Below are 26282 nucleotides of genomic sequence, written 5' to 3' on the forward strand. Positions count from 1 at the left end.
TGATATGATATGATATGATATGATATGATATGATATATGATATGATATGATATATATTTCTTCACAGCACTTCTTTACATGTAATGGTGTACCTCACATTTCTGTATCCGGTCCACCATTAACATATTATTACAATAACACATTATTTGCAGTACACGTCTACACACATACTCTCAATTACGCTATGTACCTTTTTTGTTACTTCGTCAATCTCCCCTTCAGTATTTCCCTACATTTCATTTGCTATTCTCTATTTGTTCATTAGTCTTAATATATCTAATATTATATACTCCTTTCACACCCCCCTTTTCCTCTAACTACTATTCACTAAAATCTCAATTTCAATTTTTCTCTATAAATTATCATATTGAATTATTTGCCTATTTGTTCTTTGACATTTTATTCAATCTTATGTTGATATAAAGAAGAGGAATAAACTTTTAGAGCAAATATTTAATTTTTATACATCCTTTACTTATTTAAAAATAAAACATAAGAAAATTATCTCAGACTACTGGAATATCAAGTACTAATTAATTAAATATACTTACAAAATACTCTTGCAGATAGGAGAAATGAACATATAAATAGCTGATTATGCCACAAATGTTGAACTTGTGGGACATTTGTCACAAAGTCGGAGCATGCAGGTTCTACAGGGACATCGTTTTATTTTTACTTCAATTTTTATTGTACCTGAGTTTTTGAATGTACTTCACTCCCACCCCTTCTACTAATTAAGTTCCAACTGTCCTCCAGAGAGAATCAAGGCTGCATATAGTAAACAGCATTGAGTTAGTGAGTATAGTACGTTCCAGAAATATGTTCGCATTTTCCAGTGACGAAAGAGCTTTCAATATTGAATCATATTTTCGCACAGGTACTGTTCGTTTGCCTACGTCGCATCCCGATTTCCCCCACCTGCTTCTGCACGCCCCTCTGTAAAAGCTGGGCTGTCTTAGCTCTTTTCTGAAAGGATTAATTTCTGTTGGGAATTGGACGTTTACGTAATATTATACAACTGTTAAAATAACTTAAAAAGGGCCTCGTTAAGTAATTAACTGTCACGTGATTTCCCCCCTTTCTACGATCCTGCGGCATAACCACTTGGACGGACATAAGATAGCATGTCTGAGTAATTTTATCTGTGCGGGTCGGGCAGAAGTGAAGATTGAATTTACAGTACGTAAGGTACTCTTTTATAGAGTAGGTACAGAATTATTTCAACATGAGTTACTAGTACGAAGGACGAAACTGGTAATTAGAATTAGATGTAATAGCCTATAGTGCGATAATATGCACAAAAGAATTGAAGCCTGTATCGAAATGAACGGCCACCATTTTCAAAAATGTGTTTAAATATTCATATTATGATTATTTTTCAATTGAACTTCATTCTCTATATTGTACGCTAATGTGCTGTAGACAGTATAATATACATTGCATAATGAATACGTTCGCATGGATAACTCAGTTCGTGAGTAAAAACACTTATTCTTAATACAGTACTGCATTTTGATTAAACAAAAACCTAATGAAAATTATCGAACTCAAAATTGCGATATTTCCTAGTTTACGTAAATGGACGAACTACTTTTCTTCCCTCCTATACCTAATAAAGTGATGTGTTTGTGTTTTACGCCAGTAGGCCTATCATCGAACTCCAGTCGTGGAAGGGGGTAGCGAACTGTGTTTCCGGTTCTCTAAAAGTATAGACAGGTTAATATTAAAAGTGTTAGTAAAAATAAAATGATGTCCCTGTATTATTTGTGTTGCAGGTAATAACTTTGATTAAATCGTGATAAGTTTCTTTAATAGAAATGGCATTTAGGAGCAATTTCACATTTTGATGAATAGTGCATACACACACACAGAATGTGTCCCTGATGTTCCTTCAAGTACACATTATTTCGGCCGGAGAGTAGCAAATTTATAAATTTATTGTTATGGAGAAAGTGAAGTTCTGCTAAGTTGCTTAAAACCAGACGTTTCTGTTCATATAAATTTTTGCTGATGCTAATTTGTCAATTTTTTCCTGCGGTAGAATCTTTCCTTTTTTTTTTCTTTTGTTCAGGCATTGATAAAATGTCTTTTTCCATTATAAGGGCTCGTGCTTGTCTGACCATATATTCTGAAAATTTAAACATTGAACTAACTTTCTGTCGAGACCAACTTTGTGGCACAAGAGTAAGCAGCTGGATTTTCTCACGGTTATTTGCATGTTCTATTTTTTCCTTAATTTCATTCATCAGGATATCAAGAACAAAACATACGATTAACAAGTGGATTATGAAGCCTTATAAAACTAAAATAACCTAAATGGTGGGAAAAATGCATTGTCTCAAATAAAATGTACCTTATATAGTCATTAAGCTTGGTATACTGGTAAGTGACTACGTTTATGTTTTCTTTAAAACTGAGATTTTTCACACTCTCAAACCTATTTTTTTCCGTGTCACATAAACACAGGTTTGTAATGATACTGTTAAAATTTCAAGGTAATCCATGGGGAGGCAATATTTAAAAAAAAATCACATACAATATTCGTTTAATTTGTTTGGAGGTATTATAGTTAATGATTTCCTGAGCAAGGAATTACAGATATTTAATATGTAGCACATAGATTTAAAAATGTATACTTTCCTGCTTCATATGCAAAAAAGATCAAAGTTTTATTGCAAAAACTATGGGAGATATGGCATTTTATGTCTGGTAGAAGGTCACTTAATACTATAAAACTGAGCATGTGCATCTATGACTTCTTTCAATTCCAGCTCTGGAATTATTCAACCAAATTCATTTAAATTTTGGGAATGTTCATATATCTAGGTAATACTTCAATTCTCAAGATTTAAAGAAAATCGGTGAGGAAGGATGTCATTTTTGTAAATTTCTGGATGATTTGACATGGAATGACCCCTATATCGATTAAGTAAAGACTTAATAAATCTATATTTTAGAGATTTTTCCTTTGCGACAGTATCCCCACCGAAGCAGGGCATATTGCTGTTTGGACCTTAAAATTCCAATATTTATTCTTCTTCAGAGGATTATATCGTCTGTCCTGCGGGCTCTTCGTCTTCCTCTCGGCCGATAGTCGTGAAGTAGTTCTGTTAGTCTGTGTACTTCCATTCTTTGGATACGTTCATAAAAATTTCAGCAAACTAAAATCATAAAATTGTCCAAGTCTTAATTTATATAATGATTTAATATTGTATAACCCAGCTATTGATACATTTCTAAGGAATTTCATTTCATTGCTTTCTAATTTTCTCTTAGTATTTGTTTAGAGACTAATTCTCGCACCCATAAGTTAAAAGAAGGATGGCTAAGCTTTTGATCAGGGTTTCTGTTAATGCCTTCTTTTAACCAAGCGAGTTGGCTCAGACGGTAACGGTTGAGACTCGTATTCGGGAGGTCCCGGGTTCAAACCCCGTGGCCGGCAAATCTGACTGGGGTTTTTCATGGTTTCTCTCATTCATCATTCATAAATGCCAGATTTGATATTTACACACCATGATTCATTACCGCCTCAGTAACCAATATCGTAAACATTAATCAAAATATAAAATCAGATGAATACTAGCCATTTATAACACATCTATATATATAATTTGAACTGGTAATGGAAATTACGGGAAAACGGCTGAACGGATTTTAATAAATGGCCCCTCATTTTGAAGCTTGGAACCTAAAGTTTTTCGGAAAAGTAGTAGTTTTCAGTGAAATGTCAATTTTCCTACATAATTTTTCTATTTTCCAAAATCCATCTGTTGTCAGTTTTGAGAACTAATTTTATTCAATAACGGCCGACTTGATTGAATTTCAGAACAAAACACACACTACAATAAACAATAGGCTATTACACGAAGGCCATGACCTGCAGATTGCCGACATATTTAGAGCTCAATTCAATTTGTTATTAAAAACTGATTCTGCAGTGTATAATTTTCTGAGTACAGCTGTGTATTGGATATTCAAATCTACGAAACTTGAGGTAGTTTGATGACATTATTACCATTAGAAATTAAATATTATTATAGTTAATATCATGATGCATCTATTTTTTTATTAATTGTACATAGTATTGATGCTATATTGATGACATGAAAGTGAAACGTTTTGTGGTTATGTAAGTAAATATAGAGAATTCTTAATTTAGATCTTCATTTCTATAATTTACTGAGTGGCTGCTATATATAACTACAAAACTTAAGTAAGATAATAATATTGTTATTAAAAATCAAATATTTTTATACTTATTAGCCCAGTGGGGTTGGGTCTTTTTCATATACTTAATGGCGGTGTAGTGTAGATATTGATATGTGTCATTGTCTTCAGTATTGGCTCGAGAGAGCGCAAAAATTACAGTTCCTAATGGCGGTGTAGTATAGATATTGATATGTGTCATTGTCTTCAGTATTGGCTCGAGAGAGCGCGAAAATTACAGTTCCTAAGGAAAGATCAAAAGGTATTACTTACTGATAAAATAAGAGGCCTAGAAAATTTTATAGTCTCCAGATCATTTCAGCAAGATCTCTTAGTAGGATAAAATGATTTTACGCTCTACATTTCAAGTTCTACAAGAAAATGCTATTATTCGAAAGCTTAGCAAACCTGACATTTTTTTAACTTTTGCCTACAATCCACAATGACCTGAAATAGCTACTGCTATCGTCCTGACATTGATACTTGCGTTTTCGCGTTGAAACTCAAAAACTGAAGTTGGATAGGTTCAAGAAAAAGTATTTGGCCTAAAAAATCCATTCAGAGGGAGCATGTTTCATTATTATGGAAGCAAATAACTATCAAAAAGACAAGTATTCTTCATTGAAAATAAATCTGAAAATTTTTTATTTGAACGTCTAACGAACTTAGTTTGCAGCAGCATTTGCTGCACAAGCCACTAGTAACATTAGAAAGAGGAACACAACAATAAGCAAAAACGGCCTATTGATACACCCAAAGTTCCTACGCACGCGATATGACCACAGATGTTAAAGTATAGATAAACAAACTTAACAAAAATTGTTTTGTTTTTCAAGTGTACAACAAATTCTACACATTTTCTGGAAATTGTTTATTTTGTTAATTATATAATTTCCTTCCACAGGGTGCGTGCAGTGATACTATATTGCAAACTCAGCAGCCTTTCATAGCTCATAAGGCTTAATAATAATAATAATAATAATAATAATAATAATAATAATAATAATAACAATAATAATAATAATGACAGTGGGTTAACAGGAAGATTGGAGAGAATGTGTAAAATTAATTTTCGAAAACTATAGTATTGGGCACTGGAAGATGTGTACACATTGTTAAACCAGTTTTGGATAATAATAATAATGATGATAATAATAATAATATGTATAAGATACATTAATATGTTACTTAATAACACGTTTCAACAACGAAGTTATTTTAGCTTCGACAAAATTTGCGATAGCATGATATTTGGAGAGATGAAGTCGAGAAGCATTACCTTATATTCGCCTTGCATTTGGGGAAAACTTCTGAAAACCGAACGGGACAGTCAACCCAAACTGAAATGGAACTCACGCCGAAGCACACCTCCGAATTAGGAGACAAGAGCGCCTACTTCTTGAGCTGCGCCGGTGGTTGTGTGTAAGATATTGCAACCTCAGTATTCAACTTATGCATTCTGTAATAATATTTTATCAATATAACCTCAGATTTTAGATGGTCTGCTCCTAAAAATTTCAATGCTTTAGATTTTAATATTGTAAATTCTGAAATTGTAAATGATCATATTTTTTGGTGATTATAAGCTGCTGTCTGACTCTGATATAGGGTAAATTAGCTGATCATTCACAAATAACATGCTACTTAGGAGTACATTGTGCACATTAATTCCGTATGCAAAAAAAATCACTGCTATTTTTCTGCATACTGAATGCACAAAATTAAAAAGAGCTGCTGACAATAATAATAATAATAATAATAATAATAATAATAATAATAATAATAATAATAATAGTGGTGGTGGTGAGAATCTTGCTTCACGCTTTGATCTACTTTCATCTTTCGTCTGGTTCTGGTTCTGACATTTCCTCGTGCTTTAAATGAAAATGTATGGTCGCTTTCAGGCTCTGCTGTGCAGACCATGGAGACGATGTGCAAATACACGACAGACGTCATCTCGTCCTGCGCCTTTGGTATCGAGAGCAACTCGCTGAAGAACCCTGACGCAGAGATCAGGGGGAACTTCCGAAAAATCTTCGAGAACACTCTCCTTAAGGGTATTGCTGGTCTTTTCATGTTTTTTGCTCCAAATCTTCAAAATTTCTTCAGACTAAAGTTTGTGGACGATGAGTACGCCAACTTTCTAAGGAAAACAGTTTGGAGTACGGTGGAATACAGGTAAGCCATTGCAATATTCATATAACATTCTTCAAATTGTAAAGGCCGGAATGACGAAATGCTGGAGAATTAGTAGAATGAAAACGTCATACGAAACCAAGGCGAGCTTGGTGTACATACAGAGTGATTCACGAGGATTTACCGTTCCTTACGAAGCTTATTTCCGAAGACATTCTGAGCAAAAGATGTCATATAAACATATGCAATAATCTCAATATTTTCAGTTACACTAATTTGAAATTGTTAGTAAAATTTCTTTTTTTCTTTAGTTTTAAGAGTGAAAAATATTACAAATATAGAATGAACCATTCAGAAGTGTCATTTATTTAATTGTCTAGTGTTCTGAAGCTAAAAATGTGTTGTTAATTGCTTTGTACAGATTTTGTTTTTCAATTTTTAACAAAAAATTACATTATTCTTATGCACTTAACACAAATATTGTTACAAATCATACGACTTTAGAAACTTGATTCTTTACAGTTTAATTATCCATCCTAATGTACAGTCTTGAAGAATTTGATTTGTAACAACTGTTGTGATAAATGTGTAAGAAAATGTAATTTTGTAGTTAAAAATCGAAAAATATTCTGACGAAGCAACTATGGAATTCACAACACATTCGTAGCTTCGGAATATTAGCTAATTAAAGAAATTATATTCCTGAATAGTTCATTCTTTATCTGTAATATTCTTTTACTCTTGAAAGTCAAGAATAATGGTATTTTGCAACCTATTTAAAATTAGTGTAATTCTGAAAATATAGAGATTAGGACAAATGTTTATATGACATTTTTTGCTCAGAATGTCTTCGGAAATAAGCTCCGTAAAGGACAGTAAATCCTCGTGAATCACCATATACGAATAAGAATTTATTATTCACAAAGTTATACTGACACAGACGGTCTTCATTCTTGAAACATTTCTAAGCCCGAATTTCAATCTAATTCGTTACAACAATTTGAATCTTAAGAAAAGGTAATAATTATGTTAACTATGAAACAATCACCATCATAAACTATTTAGAATTAGATCATGCTGTCTGTTTCAATCAATCTTACATATATTCTACATTTTCTTGATCGTTCGTTTCATCAACGCTTCGGTTGTCAATGGCAAAGGTTCCTAATTAGCTAAGGACTGTGGGCTTCTGTCAAAAACTAAATCATGGACGCCCTGCTTTTAAAAATCTTGATACCTGTGCGGTAGTTACCCATACGAAGCATTATTTTTAGGGAAGAAAATGATTTATTTAGAAAAGGAGAGACAAATTTAACTTCACTAACTTATAAGTGAACGAAATATAACATCTACAGCTATTCTACCTAATTGTGAAAGGGATCATGCCTTTTCTTGTCGTGAAAAATTCCTTTTACATCAGCTTCAATATGATATATTTTCAGTCTCAAATCTGGATCAACATCGTGCCGATTCCTACGCTTGTTCTTCACGCAACTAGATTCTGAACTTGTTCTTCATGCAACTATATTTCTAAGTGTATTTCCATAAAGATATGTGGAAAATAAGGGGACCATACAAGGTGGAAGTGAAATAACCTTGCAGATTTTCAGAACCAATAGCTCATGTTGTATATAACAAAAAAAGTGTAATACCATATTAGTGGAAAGTTAATAGTTTTCTCGGGAAAAAAAAATTGTCCCAAATGTTTAACACCCTCTTATTCGATAACTATTGCGAGTAGGATGGTGATTGTTGTCCATATCGATATAAAATCTAATAAGGAATTTCTCACCCCTCTAGAGTATTTCAGTACGTGGAAGGTTTTCGTGTAAATTTAATTCCAAAACCTCTAATTTCAAGCCTCTGAACGATGCGAGCAGATGGCAACGTTGTAGCGACAGAGGGAGACTTGCGTGCAGCGACAGATCTGAGTTCGTTGAGCTCTTACATCTTTATTACGAGAGGAAAGACGCTAGTATTAGCGGCGATGTTGCCAGACTGCTGAAACTTCCAATTTAATTTTCTAATTAACCGTGCATTTAATCACGAAATACAATATAGGTTTTCTTTAAGTGTACTTTATCGTCCCTTTCAATCTGCAGAGTTATTTTACTTCTACTCTGTATACAGTAACTTATTATTTTCACATACTTCCTTAGAATCAGGAAAAACGATCACCCAGAATTGATCTATTGTACGTACATTATTTGAAAACATGTTTCCATAAGTAGTCATAAGTGCAACTTGCTCTCCCGCAGGTACAGTTGTTGACTTATCGAGTCTTCAGATAAGTAATTTCTGAAGCCAGGCACTGAATCACACAGCTGCTAACCGATATCCGTTTTAATTTTGGCAGTAACTCGTCAGTGAACTCCATAAATTAATTCCTCCTGTGTTCAGATATTATACACTGTATTTAACTCGGTTTGTCCATAACCACAATTATTTAATTACTGATTCAATCTTAAGTTCAACGTAAATATTTACATAACTATCTCAAAGCCACAGTGGCTCAGTGCTAGCGACCTGGGCTTATAAACCAAGGGACTCGAGTTCAAGTCCCATTCTATCCTGAATTTATAACTTTTGTTGGGCAGTCCGTGGTTTTTTCCGGGTATTCTGGTTCCCCTATGACACCCAACAATTCTCCTTCATTAAGAGTGTAATGTGGATCCATCGCCTATCGTACATTCTGACGAACTAAGTGGTCTACAACAACTATGAGCCCGCTCCTACAGCTGGGATGAATAAGGACAATTTAAGGGTCCTGCCATTGGACGAATAACCTTGAAGCCTAGTGACAGGAGTATTCAAATATACCAAGGTATCTGCTAAGTTGGCTACTATACACACCAACGCAATATTTGTTGAACTGATGACATTAAAATTTAACATGCGCATTTGTGATGTCTAAGAACCCAAAAATATAAAATACTAGAGTGATATATTAATTTTTATAAATTCTGGTTTTTTGGTCAACACAATTCTTCTCCATTTTATTACGAATAATATGACAACTTTCCTTCCGTTCTTTACTGGACATTCTTGTAATTTAAGCCGTGCCTCTATAAGTTCAGATCATCTTACCAAAGGAATCCCATTCTATTTCCGCTGCTCCTACAAGACATAGCCTACGCTGAGAGTATGACTGAAAAACACTTTCTTTCTTTGTATTCCTTTCCATAATCAATTGATTAGGTCTATACAATAATTATTACAGTGTCCAAACAACATTCTGCCCTCTCATTTAGCTGAACACTAGACCTTAACACTCGGCAGACTAGGGTTCAATCAGCAGCGTTGACTGGAGTAATGCTTATGGTAGTAAAGGTGGGGAAAAATAACGTAATTGTTCCTTGCTTGGAATTGTTCCGAAAAATAATAGCATCTTGGAATACTAGATTCCAAAATAAGTGTTGTTCTGAGCTAATACGAAATACTTGCTGTTACAAAATACTCGTTTCACTCTGGAACTACGGTATCATTACGCCTGTTCCACAGAACGGAACATGTTTGGCACTATTGGAGGCAGTGGCGCCAACTTTTGGAAAACACTGGGTGGGCTCAAACACCTGAGATATATATATTGAGATAAATAAATGTCATAAGTAATAATGATAAAACGACAAATTATTGGATGGCTCGGACCCACGAACCACTGATTGGATGTAGAATTGGAAATCCTTTCATCACACTGAAAGAAATGTTAGAAACTAAAGTAAAAGATAAATAGTGAAGACACGAAGAACTTCTTCGAAAATAATGTACAAATTATCTTGAAACTGATGTTACTGAGTATACGATTCTATCAATATTAACATAATGTCTTTATTTGGGTATAGTCACTGTATTGTGAATTTTACCAAGAAAGATGAAAATATATAGATTAAGCTTTATTTACTAATGTTTTCCATTTTAATTACATTACCAATTCTTGAAATATTATACTAAATTCTCTTCAAACACGACTGTATTTTAACCTTAATGAGACAGCAGAAAATAGTGAAGATATTTTATTTACAAAAATACAAAGGTTGTAAATTTTCCTGTGTCATTACAGTGAGAATATTATTCTTCATGAAGGTATTATGAATTTTAGCACAGCCGAAATTATTATAGCTTTCTATTTACTAATTTTTTTTAGAAACTGAACACCACTGTGAACTTGAGCTGGACAGAAGAGGAAGAATAGTTTAGTTTTTATTTATCACTGGGTTCCATTCAATTTCGTGACCAATTTAGGCCTACTAATAATTTAAAATTACATTAAATCTCCTGTTTCGAACAAATCTATTTGTTCAGTTCAGTTTAGTATGAAAAAATATTTCTTTTCCACGAATTCACATCTCAGCTCATTAATGACATCATATTGCATACCTACTAGTCATACATACATGCTCAAGATACTACTGTTCCGTTAGATACTAATAATACGTACAATTTCCAAGATACCACTATGCGCCTGTATAGTTATATATGGTACTGTTATTTCGGAACTGTTATTTTGAACCTAGTATTTTCAAGGAACTGGAACAGTTGGAACTGTTACGAGAAAATATACTTTCCCCATCTCTATATGCTAGACAAGATCTGAGGATGAGCTTTCAGAAGATCTCCCGTTTCCTTCAATATTTGCTATTTCACTTCGCTAACACTCCACTTCAACGTTAGTCTTTCTCTCATTTTATCTTACAAAAAGGACACGCTACAGGATGGCGTACAAGCTTCGGTGATTCTGAATGAAGATGGCCAGTTCTCACGGTGCTTGTTTCGTTGCTCGTTTCCTTGCTGGCCAGCAAGCTTGATGCTCTGATAGGTACACCGATGGCTCCCGTGTTTGCTACTATGCTGGTTGCTGTTGCAGCTGGCTCTTTTCATAGTTCAAATTGAGAAATCATCTAACCCATGAGTGGAAAACAACTAAAGTCCTACATTAACCTTAACAATAATGTCGTAAAAAGGTAATAATGTCGTAACAAGGTAATTAAACCGGAAGTGTAAAACGGCTAAAGTCCGATATTTAATTGCTGTTTCTTAGAAACTAAGGAATACAGAAAAAAACAGAGTTAGTACAAAAACAACGAACAAGGTAACATGATTTCGACGGTGATACTATATCATCTTTGGTTCCAGCTTGCAAGCGAACACGAAAAATAGAAGCAACCTATTAGCGGTTTCAGAATAAGAAGGCATATGGCCTACGCCAATTGAGTGCTAGCAGCAATACGACATTGTCACACGGTGCACGGTGCACAAGACGTGGAAGACAGAGATAACAGATAAGGACGCTCGTTGCAGCGAGAGGACGGGTCGAGATCTGTTCCTTCATTGTATGTAATGTTTAAATATAATTAATCTTACTGAAGTAATTTTCATCCCAATTTTTATTACTTCTTCGCTTCACAGATCAGTAGACTTTGGCGTCACTAGCTTGCGAATAAAGTGACAGATACGTAGAAATTTACTTTGCTAATGCGTGAGAAAGAATGTCTTAATTCTGTCTCACACTTCCTTGTACAGCAAAGCTGAATTTATTATATGATTATTTCTCCAGAGGAAAGATGAGATACAGTTTGTTTGTAGGGGCAGTCTACGAATCTAGCGATAATAAAACGTAAACATATCTGTAGAAAGGTAATTTAGTATTGATATTGAAGTTGAAAAATATTTTATTTTTCCTCTGTTAAATGAAGCCTACGTAATTTAATCTAATTCTGTAGCTTATACCTACCTAGGGGACCAGGGTTCTATATTCTGGTTACGAATCTGGCTATAATATGTGTTCATACATAATTCAGTACTCATACTGAAACTGTAGACTATTTTATTTTTCCCTGTTAAACTAAGTCTATCTAATTTTATTTTATTCTCTAACTTTTACGTGTCTAGAGGTCCAGGGTTCTATAGTCCGGCTAAGAATCCATATCAGTTATTATTGGATCTATTGGTGGATTAAATCAAATTTCGATCCGAAAGATTCTAACATATTCTTCAATTAATCATATGGGGTGGGGCTATAAGAATATAAGCATATCTGTTTATATTTAGACGTAATTCAGTACTCATATTGAAATTGAAAATTACTTTCTTTTACTTTGTTAAATCAAGCCTATCTAATTTAATTTAATCCTCAAGCTTACACCTATCTAGAAGTCCAGGGTTCTATGTTTTATCACTCTGACCTGTGGCAGTATAAGCATACGAGTGAAGGTAGTTATATAGTCGTGAATTTAACCGTAACACAATAATATCGTTAATATATTGAAGGTAAATTTGTATATTAGAAAAACGTATAAAATGTAATACTGTATATTCTATATAACGCAAGGTTTTTAAAACATAAATTGAGTTTTGGAATTATAGAATGTCCTCGTTTCTTGAATGCTTGAATTTATTTTATAAGTGAAATGTAATTAAATTGCTTCATCTTATAATATTTTTAATGCTCTTAAGAAAGAATTTTGTTAATACTCGTCGTATAATTCATCGAAAACGAGGCAGGAGTGTCTATGTTTACAATATCAACCAAGTATCTCATACGTTTAAGCAATATTTCATCTTGTTCCAATGAAAAGTGAAAATCGTATCTGTGGTTATTCTCAGTTTTCTTCTTGCTTTCCACGTTCTGTAATGGCACAGCTAACACATACTAGCTCTACTAATATAGTATATTTAAAATATCGTACGTTGAAGTATTGCACGATTCTGAAAATCGTCGTTTTGTATTATTTTCCAGGAGAGATAAATACAGGTATACCACCTATTTGAATTGTCTCTGTGCCCTGTCCGAGAATACAAGATAACGTACAGTATGTACTTCTAAACCACACGCCTCTGCAGTCATATTATTTGTGTGTGAAAACCTGACACGCACTGCATCATAAGCAGTATATACAGAAAATACAATACTCCTTGCCTGTGAGTGTAGAACTATCCTTTTGAGTGTAACAGATGAAACACCAGAGTCACTTGCAATACCTTCAAGAGACATTGTTACGGTAAGTTACACACTACACAAGAGAAAACAATTCACATCTGAATTTGAAAATAAACAGAATCTATCTTCGTTTACAGAGAGGGACTTCAGAGCAAAATATGCTGTATATTGTAGGTTGGATATCTCTGTTTAGTCTTAAAACGATAACACGCGACCCAGTTGACATATAATTGCCATTCTTGTACAGTTGAATTCAGAATTCGAAGCTCTGTCGAATGGCGTAGCTTAAAATTCATTCCTAGCCATAAATATTGTGCGCGCAAGAAAGAAACTAATACGCGACGCATCAGCGAGACTTCGCGACGATTTAACTAGGCAACACCGCTCACTGTCACTGGGTAGTCGACATAGACCGGCATGAACTAGCTCCGCCTTATATGCCTTCTTATTCTGAAAGCGCAAGCTAGCCACCTAAACAGCAACCAGCAAGTAAGCATGCAGAGCAGCCATCAGCGCTGCCAGCTTGGAATCCATCACAGAAACAAGCACCGTGGGAACCGGCCTTAAGTTGGAGATGTTCTTTTGCTACATTCATTATCACCTGGGAGTACTTCCAGTCCTTATGGAGGACAGTTTGTGAGTTAGGCTCCCTGTTAAACGGATGCATCAGTCGGAGATTTCTAGTTGGTGAGGATTGTTAGCACATAGTAGTCTCTAATATCGATGACATTAGGGAATTCCGACACTGCAAATACATATAAATACACATATATACAGGGAAGTTAATTCACCTCGCCTTTCCCTCTAAGAATTGTATATATTCCTCGTAGACACATTAAGCAATAATCCCTACCAGATCCTGTATCGTATTTATTTGTGAAGTGTCCATTTTATATTTCCTTTCTGAATTCTTGAACTTTCATACAAATTCAATCTCCTATCCCTCCATACATATCATAGTACCTCATCACGGACATTGTGATCTCGACAAGTCAAAATATATTTAAAGTAACAATTACGTTGTATGTTTTCCAGGGAGAAATATGGAATCATCAGAAACGACTTCTTGGACTGCTTGATGGAACTCCGGAGGAAGGGCAGAGAAATGACACGCGGTCATTCAACTGAGGAGGTCTTTAGTAAGTGTCTCACCACACTGAGAACTTATTTAAATGTATGTCGTCGCTAAGAGCCTACTTCGATAATGGCTTAGATATCTCGATAGTTTATTATATGCTGAAACAAGGCTTATCATTTAAACATTTTTGAAGTGTAGTTTGGAATGGGCTTCAATTCATTGCTGATAAAATATAAAACATATCACGTTTCGAAGGTGGATATACAATCCTTCCCTATCCTATTCGTTGGAGTCAATAACATAAATAACCGAACTCATTTTACTGATCGACTGAGAACAGAAGGTCAGAAATTAAATGCATACACACAAATCATTAATGGTTTCGAGGTATAAAGTGTTAAGAATAAAGAGGTACAAGGTGAACTAGAAGGGAAATGTATAGAATTATTCAAAAGTCAGAACAATTTTCAAAGTCCTCTTTGTTAAGAAGCAAGTTTACAGGAAAATAATGCTACAGTTTTGTTCATTATAAATGAAGTTTATTCAGATATAAATCAATTTCAAAACAGTAAGATATTTTATCCTCTATCATTTGTAGCCTCTCGTCTAGGGAATAAACAGTATTCAGAATGAAATCTTGCGGAATATCCTCAAAATTTTACAATTTTTCACTATGGAGACAAATTACAGGGTCCATACCTCAAATTCACTCAGGGTCTGAATCTTCTAGTGAGCTTCCGATGCACAAAGAATAAGAACAACAGAAATTATATACACGAAAAAACAGTAGTTTACTCTTCGAAGGATCATAAAACTAATACAGAAAAGGTATAAGGATTTTAAATAGTTCAAATGTTAAGAGAATTTGACAAAAATAAATGGTTTCATCGTGTAGACAAATGGCAAATTTACTACCCAAAAGTTTAAAAAGCTATATACCAAAAGGAAAAGAAAACAAGGAAGACCAAAGTGAGACCGGAACACGTCAAGTAGCCTAACTCCTTGAAACTACACGACGACGACGACGACGACGACGATGAAACTTTGTTCAGTCTTTTATTTCTACTTTTTTCTTGCCTCTAACTACAACAATTTTCACTCTTTCTGTACTACTTTACACATGGTCTACATATTTCTCTTTACTTCTTTACTCTCTTCTTTGAGCCAATCCTCCTTTTCTTCGATATTTGTTTATTCTTTTTTAATTAATTTTGTTTTTAGATTTTAATTTCTCTCCTTTTATATCTCCTCTCCAATCTCTTTTTACAGCAACTGATGTCTGAGTTTGTAATGTACAAGTCAAGTGTGTGTGTATACATTGTACAGTATATACACAGGTTATTTCAGTGATTTTGTTGCAAAATTTAGGGGTAGCAGAAGTGATCAATGTAAATAATCTTCACACAGGAACCATGTGCGGAAACATTTCGTTTGATGGCTGTAAATCTTGATACAGTCAACCACCTCAAGCCATCTTTCTGAAATTTGATTGCGGACTTCCTCTTCTTGCGAAGATTGGTGAATTCTTATAAGCATGGTATAGCCTAAGGTAGTTGGCATCGTTAATAATATTATGACTGAAAAAAACTTGCAGTTTTTTTTTCCATTTTCATTTGCTCTTCCAAAATTGAAATACAGATCAGCAAGATCTGTTGATGCGAGTATTCCCGTGATAAGAGGAAGCTAAAGAAACCAAAATTGAGACCCGGAATCCAAGAGGGGCCCAAGTCCATTACATCAAACTTTTGGGAGAGTAAAAAAAATGTTTGCTGTTGCTACAAAATGCTTCTGACTAATTATTTTTTGTTTCGTAAGTACATCTCCATTACATCTTTTCATATAACCATGGCAACAAGCTTCTACTAATTATTTTGCATGAGAAATAAATTTTGAAAGTGATTAAACATTGGGCTCCTCTTGGATTCCGAGTCTCAATTATTGTCTTACATAATGCTTAAAACCCAAACAAGCCTAACGTTATACAAGAAGGGCAGCTACAGTACATTTAAATAAGGTGAGATGCACTGACCATGAATTGCATATCAGTTTAATGTACGCTAGAAAGAAGGTTAAAAAAATGTTATGTTTTACCTAACGATGTTCGCAACTGCCGAGGTTATATTATATTAGCGTCGCAGGTGTGCCGAAATTTTGTCCCGCAGGAGATCTTTATGGGAAATGCCTGTTATTATTCGGTTGAGAAGCTTTTATCATCCAGTCTGCTGCCAAAAAATCTGAAAGTTAGAATTTATAAAACAGTTATATTACCGGTTGTTCTTTATGGTTGTGAAACTTGGACTCTCACTTTGAGAGAGGAACATAGGTTAAGGGTGTTTGAGAATAAGGTGCTTAGGAAAATATTTGGGGCTAAAAGGGATGAAGTTACAGGAGAATGGAGAAAGTTACACTACACAGAACTGCACGCATTGTATTCTTCACCTGACATAATTCGGAACATTAAATCCAGACGTTTGAGATGGACAGGGCATGTAGCACGTATGAGCGAATCCAGAAATGCATATACAGTATGTAGAGTGTTAGTTTGGAGGCCGGAGGGGAAAAAGACCTTTAGGGAGGCCGAGACGTAGATGGGAAGTAAGTAAGTAAGTAAGAAGTTCTTTTACATGCCAGTAAATCTACTGACATAAGCCTGTCGCATTTAAGCACATTTAAATGCCATCAACCTGGCCCGGGATCGAACCCGCAACCTCGGGCATAGAAGCCCAGCGCTATACCAACTGCGCCAATCAGGCCGACAGAGAGAAGGTTCTATGCCTATTCGCATGAAGTTCGTTAGTTTACAAATATAATCTTGGCAACGTCATAGCATACATTAAAGAAATTATTTTTTTTACCATGCCCCTCTAATGTTAACCTATACCGGTTAACATACACTTCAGAATTTTTAACTACAGAACAAAACGTTTCTGGACATGGGTTACTTTATGAAAACTGTTCAAATTATCACTTCTACCATCCTCAAACGTTTGTAACAAAATCTATTAAACACTATATAACAAAGACGTACAATTAAGAATGATTTTATTAAGCCACCGGCGCCGGCGTAGCACAGTCGTCTAAGGCGCTTGCCTGCCGATCCGGAGTTGCGCTCGGGCACGAGTTTGAATGATTGGGTTTTTTCGAGGTTTTCCTCAACTTTAAGGCGAATATCAGGTTATCTATAGCGAATCCTCGGCTTCATACCGCTATCACCAATCTCATCGACGCTAAATTACCTAGTAGTTGATACAGTGCCATTAAATAACCAATTTAAAAAATATATTGATTTATTAAGACATCTTCCTTATTAATGAACTAAATGACGTACAAATGGAAAATATGTAGAACTATAAAACCTAACGTTTTGCTACACAATTCAGCGTTTACTCAGTACAAATGTGAAACTAGGATGTATTAAAAAATTCAATAATTTCCAGACAACTCTTACAACACGATAAACGATTACAAGTGTCACTATTACTGCGGTCAAGACATCGATAGTGTAAGGTCATGAGAATTGTTACTGAGCCGCTGAAAAATTATAGCGATATGCATATGCCGCTTGTAATCAGCATTTAGATTCGATCTGATACATCATGAAATGCTAAGATAAAACAAGCGCGTTGAACTTATATAAGTTGTGATGTTAGCTAAATACTTCTCGGAAACGAGATAAGAAATTTAATTTCATTCCCAGTTTAATTAGAACACGCATAAATGAACTTCAGTAGTAAAGTCGTATCTACAAAAAAGAGCGAATTAATGCCCATCTACCTAACGTATCAAGTTTTCTATCTGGTCAGTTCCTGCTCTATTGCCAACAAAGTTGAATTAGTTTTAAACCAGGATCTGTAAATTTAATTTCATAAATCGTCATTTGTGTGCTCAATATCGTTAATTACATTTCGTAAGATGTGAAATTTATTTCAGATCATTTAATCATAAACTTTTTAAAAATCCAAGTCAAGCATAAACAAAGAAAGTAGGCCTATGTTGAATTGTTTAACATTCGAACTTACCTGGGGGTCTTTTCTAATCCCACACCATATTTTGTTAACATCTACATCCATATACTCCGAAGCGTTCCAGTAACCTAGATATGCTATCCTTGGTTATTTTAGTTTCCCTTAGAATTAAAATTATTATTTAATTTATATATTGATTGTTTTCATGTTTATTGCTTGGATTCGTGGATGGCCCGTGCTATAGAACAAGTTTTTATTTTCTAGTTACAATTAGGCCTATTTTGCAGTGATAGTCTTTTTTGTAAACAAAGTGAACATGTACTTTGGAAAGTGAATAAATGGAACAAATAAAGCATAAATTGCAATGTAAGCTACGGATAATTGTAGGTTCAAGAGTAATTATTTGTATTTGTAAAATTAGCTTCTTGTTCTTCATACTGCATCAGATGATGAGACTAAATTAAATAATTGTCTAAACATAATAATTAACACTTGATCCAAAAACAATTTCCTTTTCGTGATATCTATATTTCAACGACAGTGAATGAGTTCTCTGATAATTGAAAAAATAAAAACAACAGATACAGAACAAAATATTCTGCCATTAGACTAATTCAATTAATTAATTAATTCTTTAAACATATTAAATAATTCTAGGTGCAATATAAACTTTCAATTTGCTTATAAAGTATTATTAGTACATTATGCAACGAGCCTATAATGATAGTAATTAAGACGCGAGGATGTTTATGAAACGAGCGCAAGCGAGTTTCATAATTTTCATACAGTGTCTTAATTACCATTATAGGAAAGTTTCGTACGACTTTTTATGCTCGATCATATTTCTAACTTGAAATTATTCATAAGTATTCATGTTATTCTTATGTGACTGGTGAGCGAACTGACCTTGTGCAATCTCGTAAATTGTGAGATGTGCACAGACGCGAAAGTATTGACTTTTTCCGGGCAACGAATGTCGACGACCTTGATATAATCTAGAGAGTAAGATAAACGTTAAATTTGATATAACCTTGAAATTGAATTCGACATTGAAAAACGAGATGACAAATTGAATTTATTTGAATATTATTTACAATTAACGCTAATTATTATAGTAACAGAACATAACCTTCTGCGACAGTATTGGATTTCCAGCCTGCGTGACGTTTTGCTAGTTGTCTTTCGATTGCATATCCGAGAATAATCGAAAACCTGAACTTTAATGAATAGGTGTACTTTAATGACATGCATTAAAGGACTGCTACCAGGTGTATAATTACTACATTTCGGCATGGTCGAGCATAAAATGCATTAAACTATAAGATATTCTAATTGTTAACAACAAATATTCTTGAGGTAAAAAACACTCCAGATAAGTAGCATGAAATTCTGGAGCAGCTAAGTTGCGAGGGTTAATTATATTAATTATGAGGCTGTAACCAGGGCAGCTATCCCTTTTGGATTCCCCTTTCTCCCCCCCCCCTCTTACTTTGTCTGTCTTGTAACCATGGAAAATATTTTATTCGTAGTGGTGACACTTTGCATCGTAAGATCTTGATTAGTATATGATTTTCCTGTATTTTGTAATTATATTATTAATATAGCCTAAGTGAAATGTATCTTCAAGATAATTGTGGAATATGCCGTGTGACGATGATGAGAAAAACTGTAATTAGACTGTAGCCATATAGACATTTTCCACGAAAGCTGCGTCGAGCTGCTCTTCGCTGAAAGAGGAGATGTTGCTCAGGAAGCAACTTTCCCCTATTTGTAGAACGGCTATTATTGACAGGAAAGCAGAAAGTAGGAAAAATATAAAAAATACTCAGAAAAAGGATAGGGAAATGATCGCTAATGGAGGAGAAGATCAGACAGCATTAAGCAAATAATTAAACGTCAAACATAGGATTGCCTACCACTGAGTCAATTCAGGAACTATAATGTGGAGGAAAATGCCAAATAATCTTAAATGATCAGCAAATGTACCAAATAGTTGGATGGATAGGAGAAGATTCCAGCCTCACTTTACTGTAAAATGAATAATAAATCAAGCAACACTTCAATCTGTCTGCGTTTCATCTGTAGGGAATTATGATGAGGATAAAAAGTTTGTGGTGAAACAAGTGTATTACAACTCCGTAAAAATAAATTCAACCGGAAATAAAGCAAGAAGAGCTTCTGAATTCTGAATCAACGTATTGCACAAGGTAATATAATTATATGGATACACGAGACACATTTTAATTTGATTTGTGGAAGGAAGCAAAACTGTGCAAGAATTATTGGAAATTGTACTGTGCAAATTTGGTCTGCATCAAAAGGACCAAATATGCATTAATCCGTGCAATATCTAAAGTAGACGTTTTAAGAATGGATCGAAGAAGAAGTTCTTGTACAGTTCAGTCTGCCAACGATTGGGTTGTCTCATTTTTCCGAACGTGGCAAGAATGGATAATCAACTGAGGTATATAGTCATAGTAGCCCATAACGTCCTTATCATGCGTCTCTTCAAACTGCAGTAGAAATAACGCAGGTTACATTATTAAACTTGCGCATTATTAACAACACTTCAGTATTTGTTGGTTACAGAATGGGAATGTATCATAATCAAGATTACCCTAGTACTGTAAAAATTACAGGCAGATTTACTTTACTTTTATTTGTCTTACCCACAACCCAAATGTGAGTAAAGTAACTAACTAAATCGCATTTACTGCAATTTTATAACTTATTACTTGTATTTTGTTTAGGGACGACTTTGATTATCTTCAACATCTAATGAAGTTCTTTTAGCTATCTTTTCATTGGTTCACGGTTCATTGTAAATTATGCTTTGCTCTCTGTTCGCAATCACACCACATTGTGTTTTTTTAACTAATTTGCCGAATTAAAAAAAAGTTATTTTTTATAAATACTCTACACTCGACAGAATACAGCTGTCAGCTACAGCATTCACAGTTAATCGTTTTTTTTAATAGTCTTGTCCCAGCTATTGTCACCCAACGCCATCTTACAATATATAATCTTCTAATTGCTACTTTTATGTATCTCTAATTTATTGAAACCCTTATGAGGAGCTCAATATGGGATCTTAATGGGAGAGATCAAGCGTGAAGTCTTTATTTATTCATATGTGTTCCTTCCTTCAGATGACTTACACGAATGTTGCAGGGCTCGATGGGGACGACTTTGTCGGCATGGTGTTCTCATTCTTCATAGCAGGCTTCGAGACGTCCGCCTCAACGCTGACGTTCGCTCTCTACGAGTTGGCCTTCAAGCCGGAGATTCAAGCCCAGTTGCGGATAGAGATTTGCCGACATCAGCGAGTTACATACGACGCCCTCCAAGACATGCCGCTCCTCGACATGGTGGTGGCAGGTAATTGTAGTGTTCCACGTCGTTCTCGACGAAACCGAGAATCAGATGTATCCCCTGTCCATTCTTTATTTTAATCAATGTGCATCTAAAGCATCTAAGAGGGGAAGTGAAATGCACTGAAAAATCCGTGCCCATGTCATTTTTCCTTACACCGCCTTATAAACAAACGCGCAGTAAAGCTCTCTGCATCTCTGCATCAGTGATGGATTTTAGGTGACCAGCGAGAGCCGAAAGTTCGTAAAAGCTACAATGCCCACCTGACACAACCCGTTACTGACCGTCCTGTATGCTCATACCGCACCAAAACATTACTGTCTCAGCCGGGGATGGTGGAATGGGGAGATAAGGGGTGGTCTGTAGTGACTCAATCGAGTTAATAATGCCCAGGCCTGATCTAATGATATCTCAACAATTATGTACAATCATTATATAGAATTCGTAAGGACACGACAATAATCCACAGATTAATATATCGACACAAATATTTTCTAACGCATTTTGTAACCTTCAATCATCTTTACATTATGTTCTTGTTCTCTTTTTCTCTTCTTTCTCTTCTATCTTTGTCAGAATCTCGTCTTTCTTCTCCTCCTCATCTTCTTCATATGCTATTTTTAGGAAAAAGTATGTAAGATTGCAAAAATAGTTTCTGTAACTTAGGAAAGAAGGGAAGTTGGTAGATATAGACCTAGGTTTAGATGATTTCGAAACAGACGTACGGAATGAAAAATAGAGAGAGACCGATGACTGCCGACAGAGAATAGTGAGCTGGCATCTCTATGGAAGCAAAAGCCCTACATGCATCCTAAATGTGATGCATTAGTATGTTCGAGGCACTCAAAATTTCACCAGTATAAATAGTGTAGTTGTAATTTAAATTAATAAGTAATAAAAAACATCCATAAAGAACTTATATCTGGGCTATTTGGGTTTCTAAACTTGCTAAAATTCACTTCTAGAAGTATAGGCCCCATACTGTGAACATCGTTAAATTCCATGCGAACAGATCGCTCGCCGAACGCCATCCCAATAAGTCAAAACTACAACAAAGCGAGAAAGAGATATAAACAGCTTCTAAAAGAAAAGAAGCAGGCGTACAACGAATCTATAGACGATAATAAAGAGAGCAGAACAGGACCCATTCACCATACTGAAAGTAAAACGGCCAAGGTATGCGGCTGACTTTAATAAGGAAGACTGGAAAAATAATTTTCCCACATTCTCAATAAGAATAGCTCAGAAAGAAATCTCTGCCAGAAAACAGGAATGAACTACAATCCATGCCATTCTTCATAGAAGTAGTTCTGATAGCTGTGGGAGAAGGAAAGAGCGGAAAAGCGACAGGAATTAACGACATATACAATGAGTACCTACAAGTCACCATGCCAGAACTCCTGAACACTTGGACTGAAATATTTAACAAATTTCTATAAATGTCTTTCAAGGTTCTGTCTAGATTGCTGTACAAATCCACTCTCGACAAGGTACAAAAGATCATCCCTCAAGAAAAATTCGGTTTCATACCGCGTAAATCGACGATAAAAGCGATAATGCAAGTTCTCAGTAAAGTCCATACTAACCTAATCAGACCGCAATCATAATATCTCTACGCAATTTCCATCGACAACACTAAAGCATTTGAAAGCACTGCATTTGAAAGAATTAACTATTGCACTTGGACCAACAGACCCCATTATTCTACTAGTGCGGAGCATCCTACAATATAACTAGGTACGAATAGACATAGGTTAACATGTACAAACGAAATTTTTAAGACAAATAGAGTTCGACAGGGAGACCCAATGATTCCCTTACTGTTTAGTGTTATGACAGCGGATATTACAAATAGAGTCACACTTAACAACGCGAAACTACTAATGTATGCCGACGATACGGTGATACTCTCCCCGAGCCGTACAAGTATTCAAGCCTCGTTCGAAAGCTTGAGAACGTAGGGTCAACAAAAACAAGGTAGAGATTAAAGGGGGGAAAAACAAAAGGAATGAAAGCTGTCCAAAAATTACATAATTGCATGTGATGAAGAGAAGACGAGTCTCTCATTCAAATATTTAGGCATCATCTTGGAAAGTACCGAGAAATCATTCAAGAAACATATTCAAGAAAGAGTTAAAAACCTGTCAATTGTAACAGCCGTACATCTTTTTTAAATAAAGATAGCTCCAGTGCTGTGGCAAGTACGGGATAGAAGTAGCATGGCACTTTATAATGTCAAGCGATCTCAGGAAACTCGAATCTGTGAAGACGGGATTTCTAAAGAGAATACTCTGCCTATTAAAGTTCGCTCCCAGTCGCCGAATACTTTATGGAGGATATCGTCCAGAAACACTACCTCCCAATCACCGAGTCGTACAACCAAGAGATTGAAGAAAGGGAGAAGAAAATGAAGGGAATGCCAGCCGAGATCTTCGCCACGGATGCCATGAGACCCGAATCTTAATTTTGATTTTGATTTTAGTACCACAATTCAGAATTTATATAACATTACTCAGATGTTGGGATATACCTTTCTCATGCAATATGTTCCACAGTTTTTGTCCATTAACTGGACATAAGATTATTTAGATTCAAATTTTAAAAGTATATGAATTTATGACATTCAACAACGCTGTATGAATATATTTATTGTATTAAAACCCTTCTGTATATATTTTAATTAGACTGTGACTAAGAAATTAGACATATTCTAGCTGTGAAGCGATGTACGAATACTATGAAATGTAAATAAATACAATACACACCTGCAGACACGCACGCACGCGCACACACACACACACACAAATCATTAATTTTTACTAACATTTTTATTTTCTTGTGTATGACTCCCAGATAAATTGACTCGTAGATATTTATACGATATAGCAAAATCTGAAGAATAGTTTGGGAAATGCACCACCATAACATGACCAAACCCACTTTTTCGGATTAGCAATGCTTAAAACCTAAATTCCCTTGGAAGTCTCAAAATAGATTTTGTGTGTTAACCTATTTGAAATAGAGACGAATTAATTTTTACCAACAATTATTATCGAGCATGTGCATCATTCACAGATAAATTGCATCGTATAAACTCAGTATGAACAAAATCTGACCAACAGATCAGAAAAAATCGTTATAATCAATTGGCACGATCAAAACACTCTTTCGATAGCCTACCTACCAGAGATTTTGAAAAAAAAAATAATGTTTCTAGTTTATATGTTGTGTTTTCCCATTTTAAATAAAGACTAATTAACTTTTCATTAAGAAAATAATTATATTTTATGTGCATAATTTTCAGGCAAATTTCTTCCGTCTACCACTGTGGAGTAACAGTTAGCATGCCTGATCGTGTAAGGAGGCGGACTCTGGTTCAAATCCTTGTCGGGACAAGTTACCTGATTGAGTTTTTTTCGGGGTTTTCCCTCAACTCATTAAAAACAAATGCTGAGTAACTTTCGGCGCTGCACCCTGGACTCATTTCGCTGGTTTTATCATCTTCAGTTCATTCAGACCTAGATAACCACAGTAGTTAATAAAGCGTCGTGAAATAAGCCAATTATGAAATTGCTTTCTAGGGACCCAATATGAACAAAATGCAAAGAATAGGTTAAAAAAATCATTGTACTAACACATACAGCATATGAAAAATGACTTTTCCATTATTAAGGATGCTGAAAATTTTGTTTACCAACGAGAGACTGCGTACTGATTATTATTAGTTATTAAAGTGACCTGGATTTGCATCATTCTACAGGGTGTCTAACTAAAGCCATTCATAAATTGAATCGGTCGGAGCTAAAAGGAACTACGTCAAAATATGCAGTTTTTGGTTATGCAACAATTTGAACAACGGATGTTCATGCGCATCGAACGTGGAAGAAGGAACTAAGACTTTTAAATATTCTTTTGTCTTCTATAACATAAAAATAAAATATCTGTGTTATTAGTGGAATGTTTTTTGCTTCTTCTGAAAAGTTGTGAAAAGTGACTTAGTTCCTTTTAGCTCCGACTGATTCAATTGTTTTAAGCATCACGCATAACACGACTAGGGATAGACACACAATACTTTTCGTCGTTGAAATTCTCTAACTCACAGCGCTTGTATTTTAGTTTAAGTAACGATTGAGAACAGCTAAAATAATAAGTAGACATAGGTTCGGTGGACTGATTAATACATTAATTCTTAAGATGCAGCCGAGTAAAGAAACAAACATTTATAATGCACGGATCTCTCGAGGATTGTTCATGGCTCTTAGGTAGATTGATGTGTTCGTATGAATGTTTCGACTGCCTGAGAGGGTTCGATATTCGACCCTTCGTTTCGTATTTTTAATTTCGAACTTCGATTCCAGGTGATTCTAGAACATTCTAATTAATACTGCTTTAAAGTGAAAATACGCAATTCATCGCAACATCATATGAATCAGAAAGTTCCACAGTAATATCTATAAAAGCTCGAATTCTACCGTCGGTAACCATTCACGGTTTGAATATGTGAAGCTCATAACGGCAAAAGTTAAATACAGCGAGAGCAGAACTAAACAAAAGATGTTCCAGCAAGCAAACTATGTCGACATCG

General features: G+C 34.9%; 1 protein-coding gene across 1 annotated transcript in view; it reads left to right on the forward strand.

The window, feature by feature from the left end:
* The window catches only part of LOC138711926 (cytochrome P450 6j1-like), a 101726-nt gene that overhangs the window by 1350 nt on the left and 74094 nt on the right, over positions 1 to 26282 (forward strand). Inside the window, exons 2-4 of the mRNA XM_069843226.1 lie at positions 6114 to 6387; positions 14318 to 14421; positions 21497 to 21703. Of these exons, the coding sequence (XP_069699327.1) occupies positions 6114 to 6387; positions 14318 to 14421; positions 21497 to 21703 (585 nt within the window). The remainder of the gene's footprint in view (positions 1 to 6113; positions 6388 to 14317; positions 14422 to 21496; positions 21704 to 26282) is intronic.

Source organism: Periplaneta americana, chromosome 13 (genome assembly GCF_040183065.1).
Source record: "Periplaneta americana isolate PAMFEO1 chromosome 13, P.americana_PAMFEO1_priV1, whole genome shotgun sequence".
Classification (NCBI taxonomy): Eukaryota; Metazoa; Arthropoda; class Insecta; order Blattodea; family Blattidae; genus Periplaneta; species Periplaneta americana.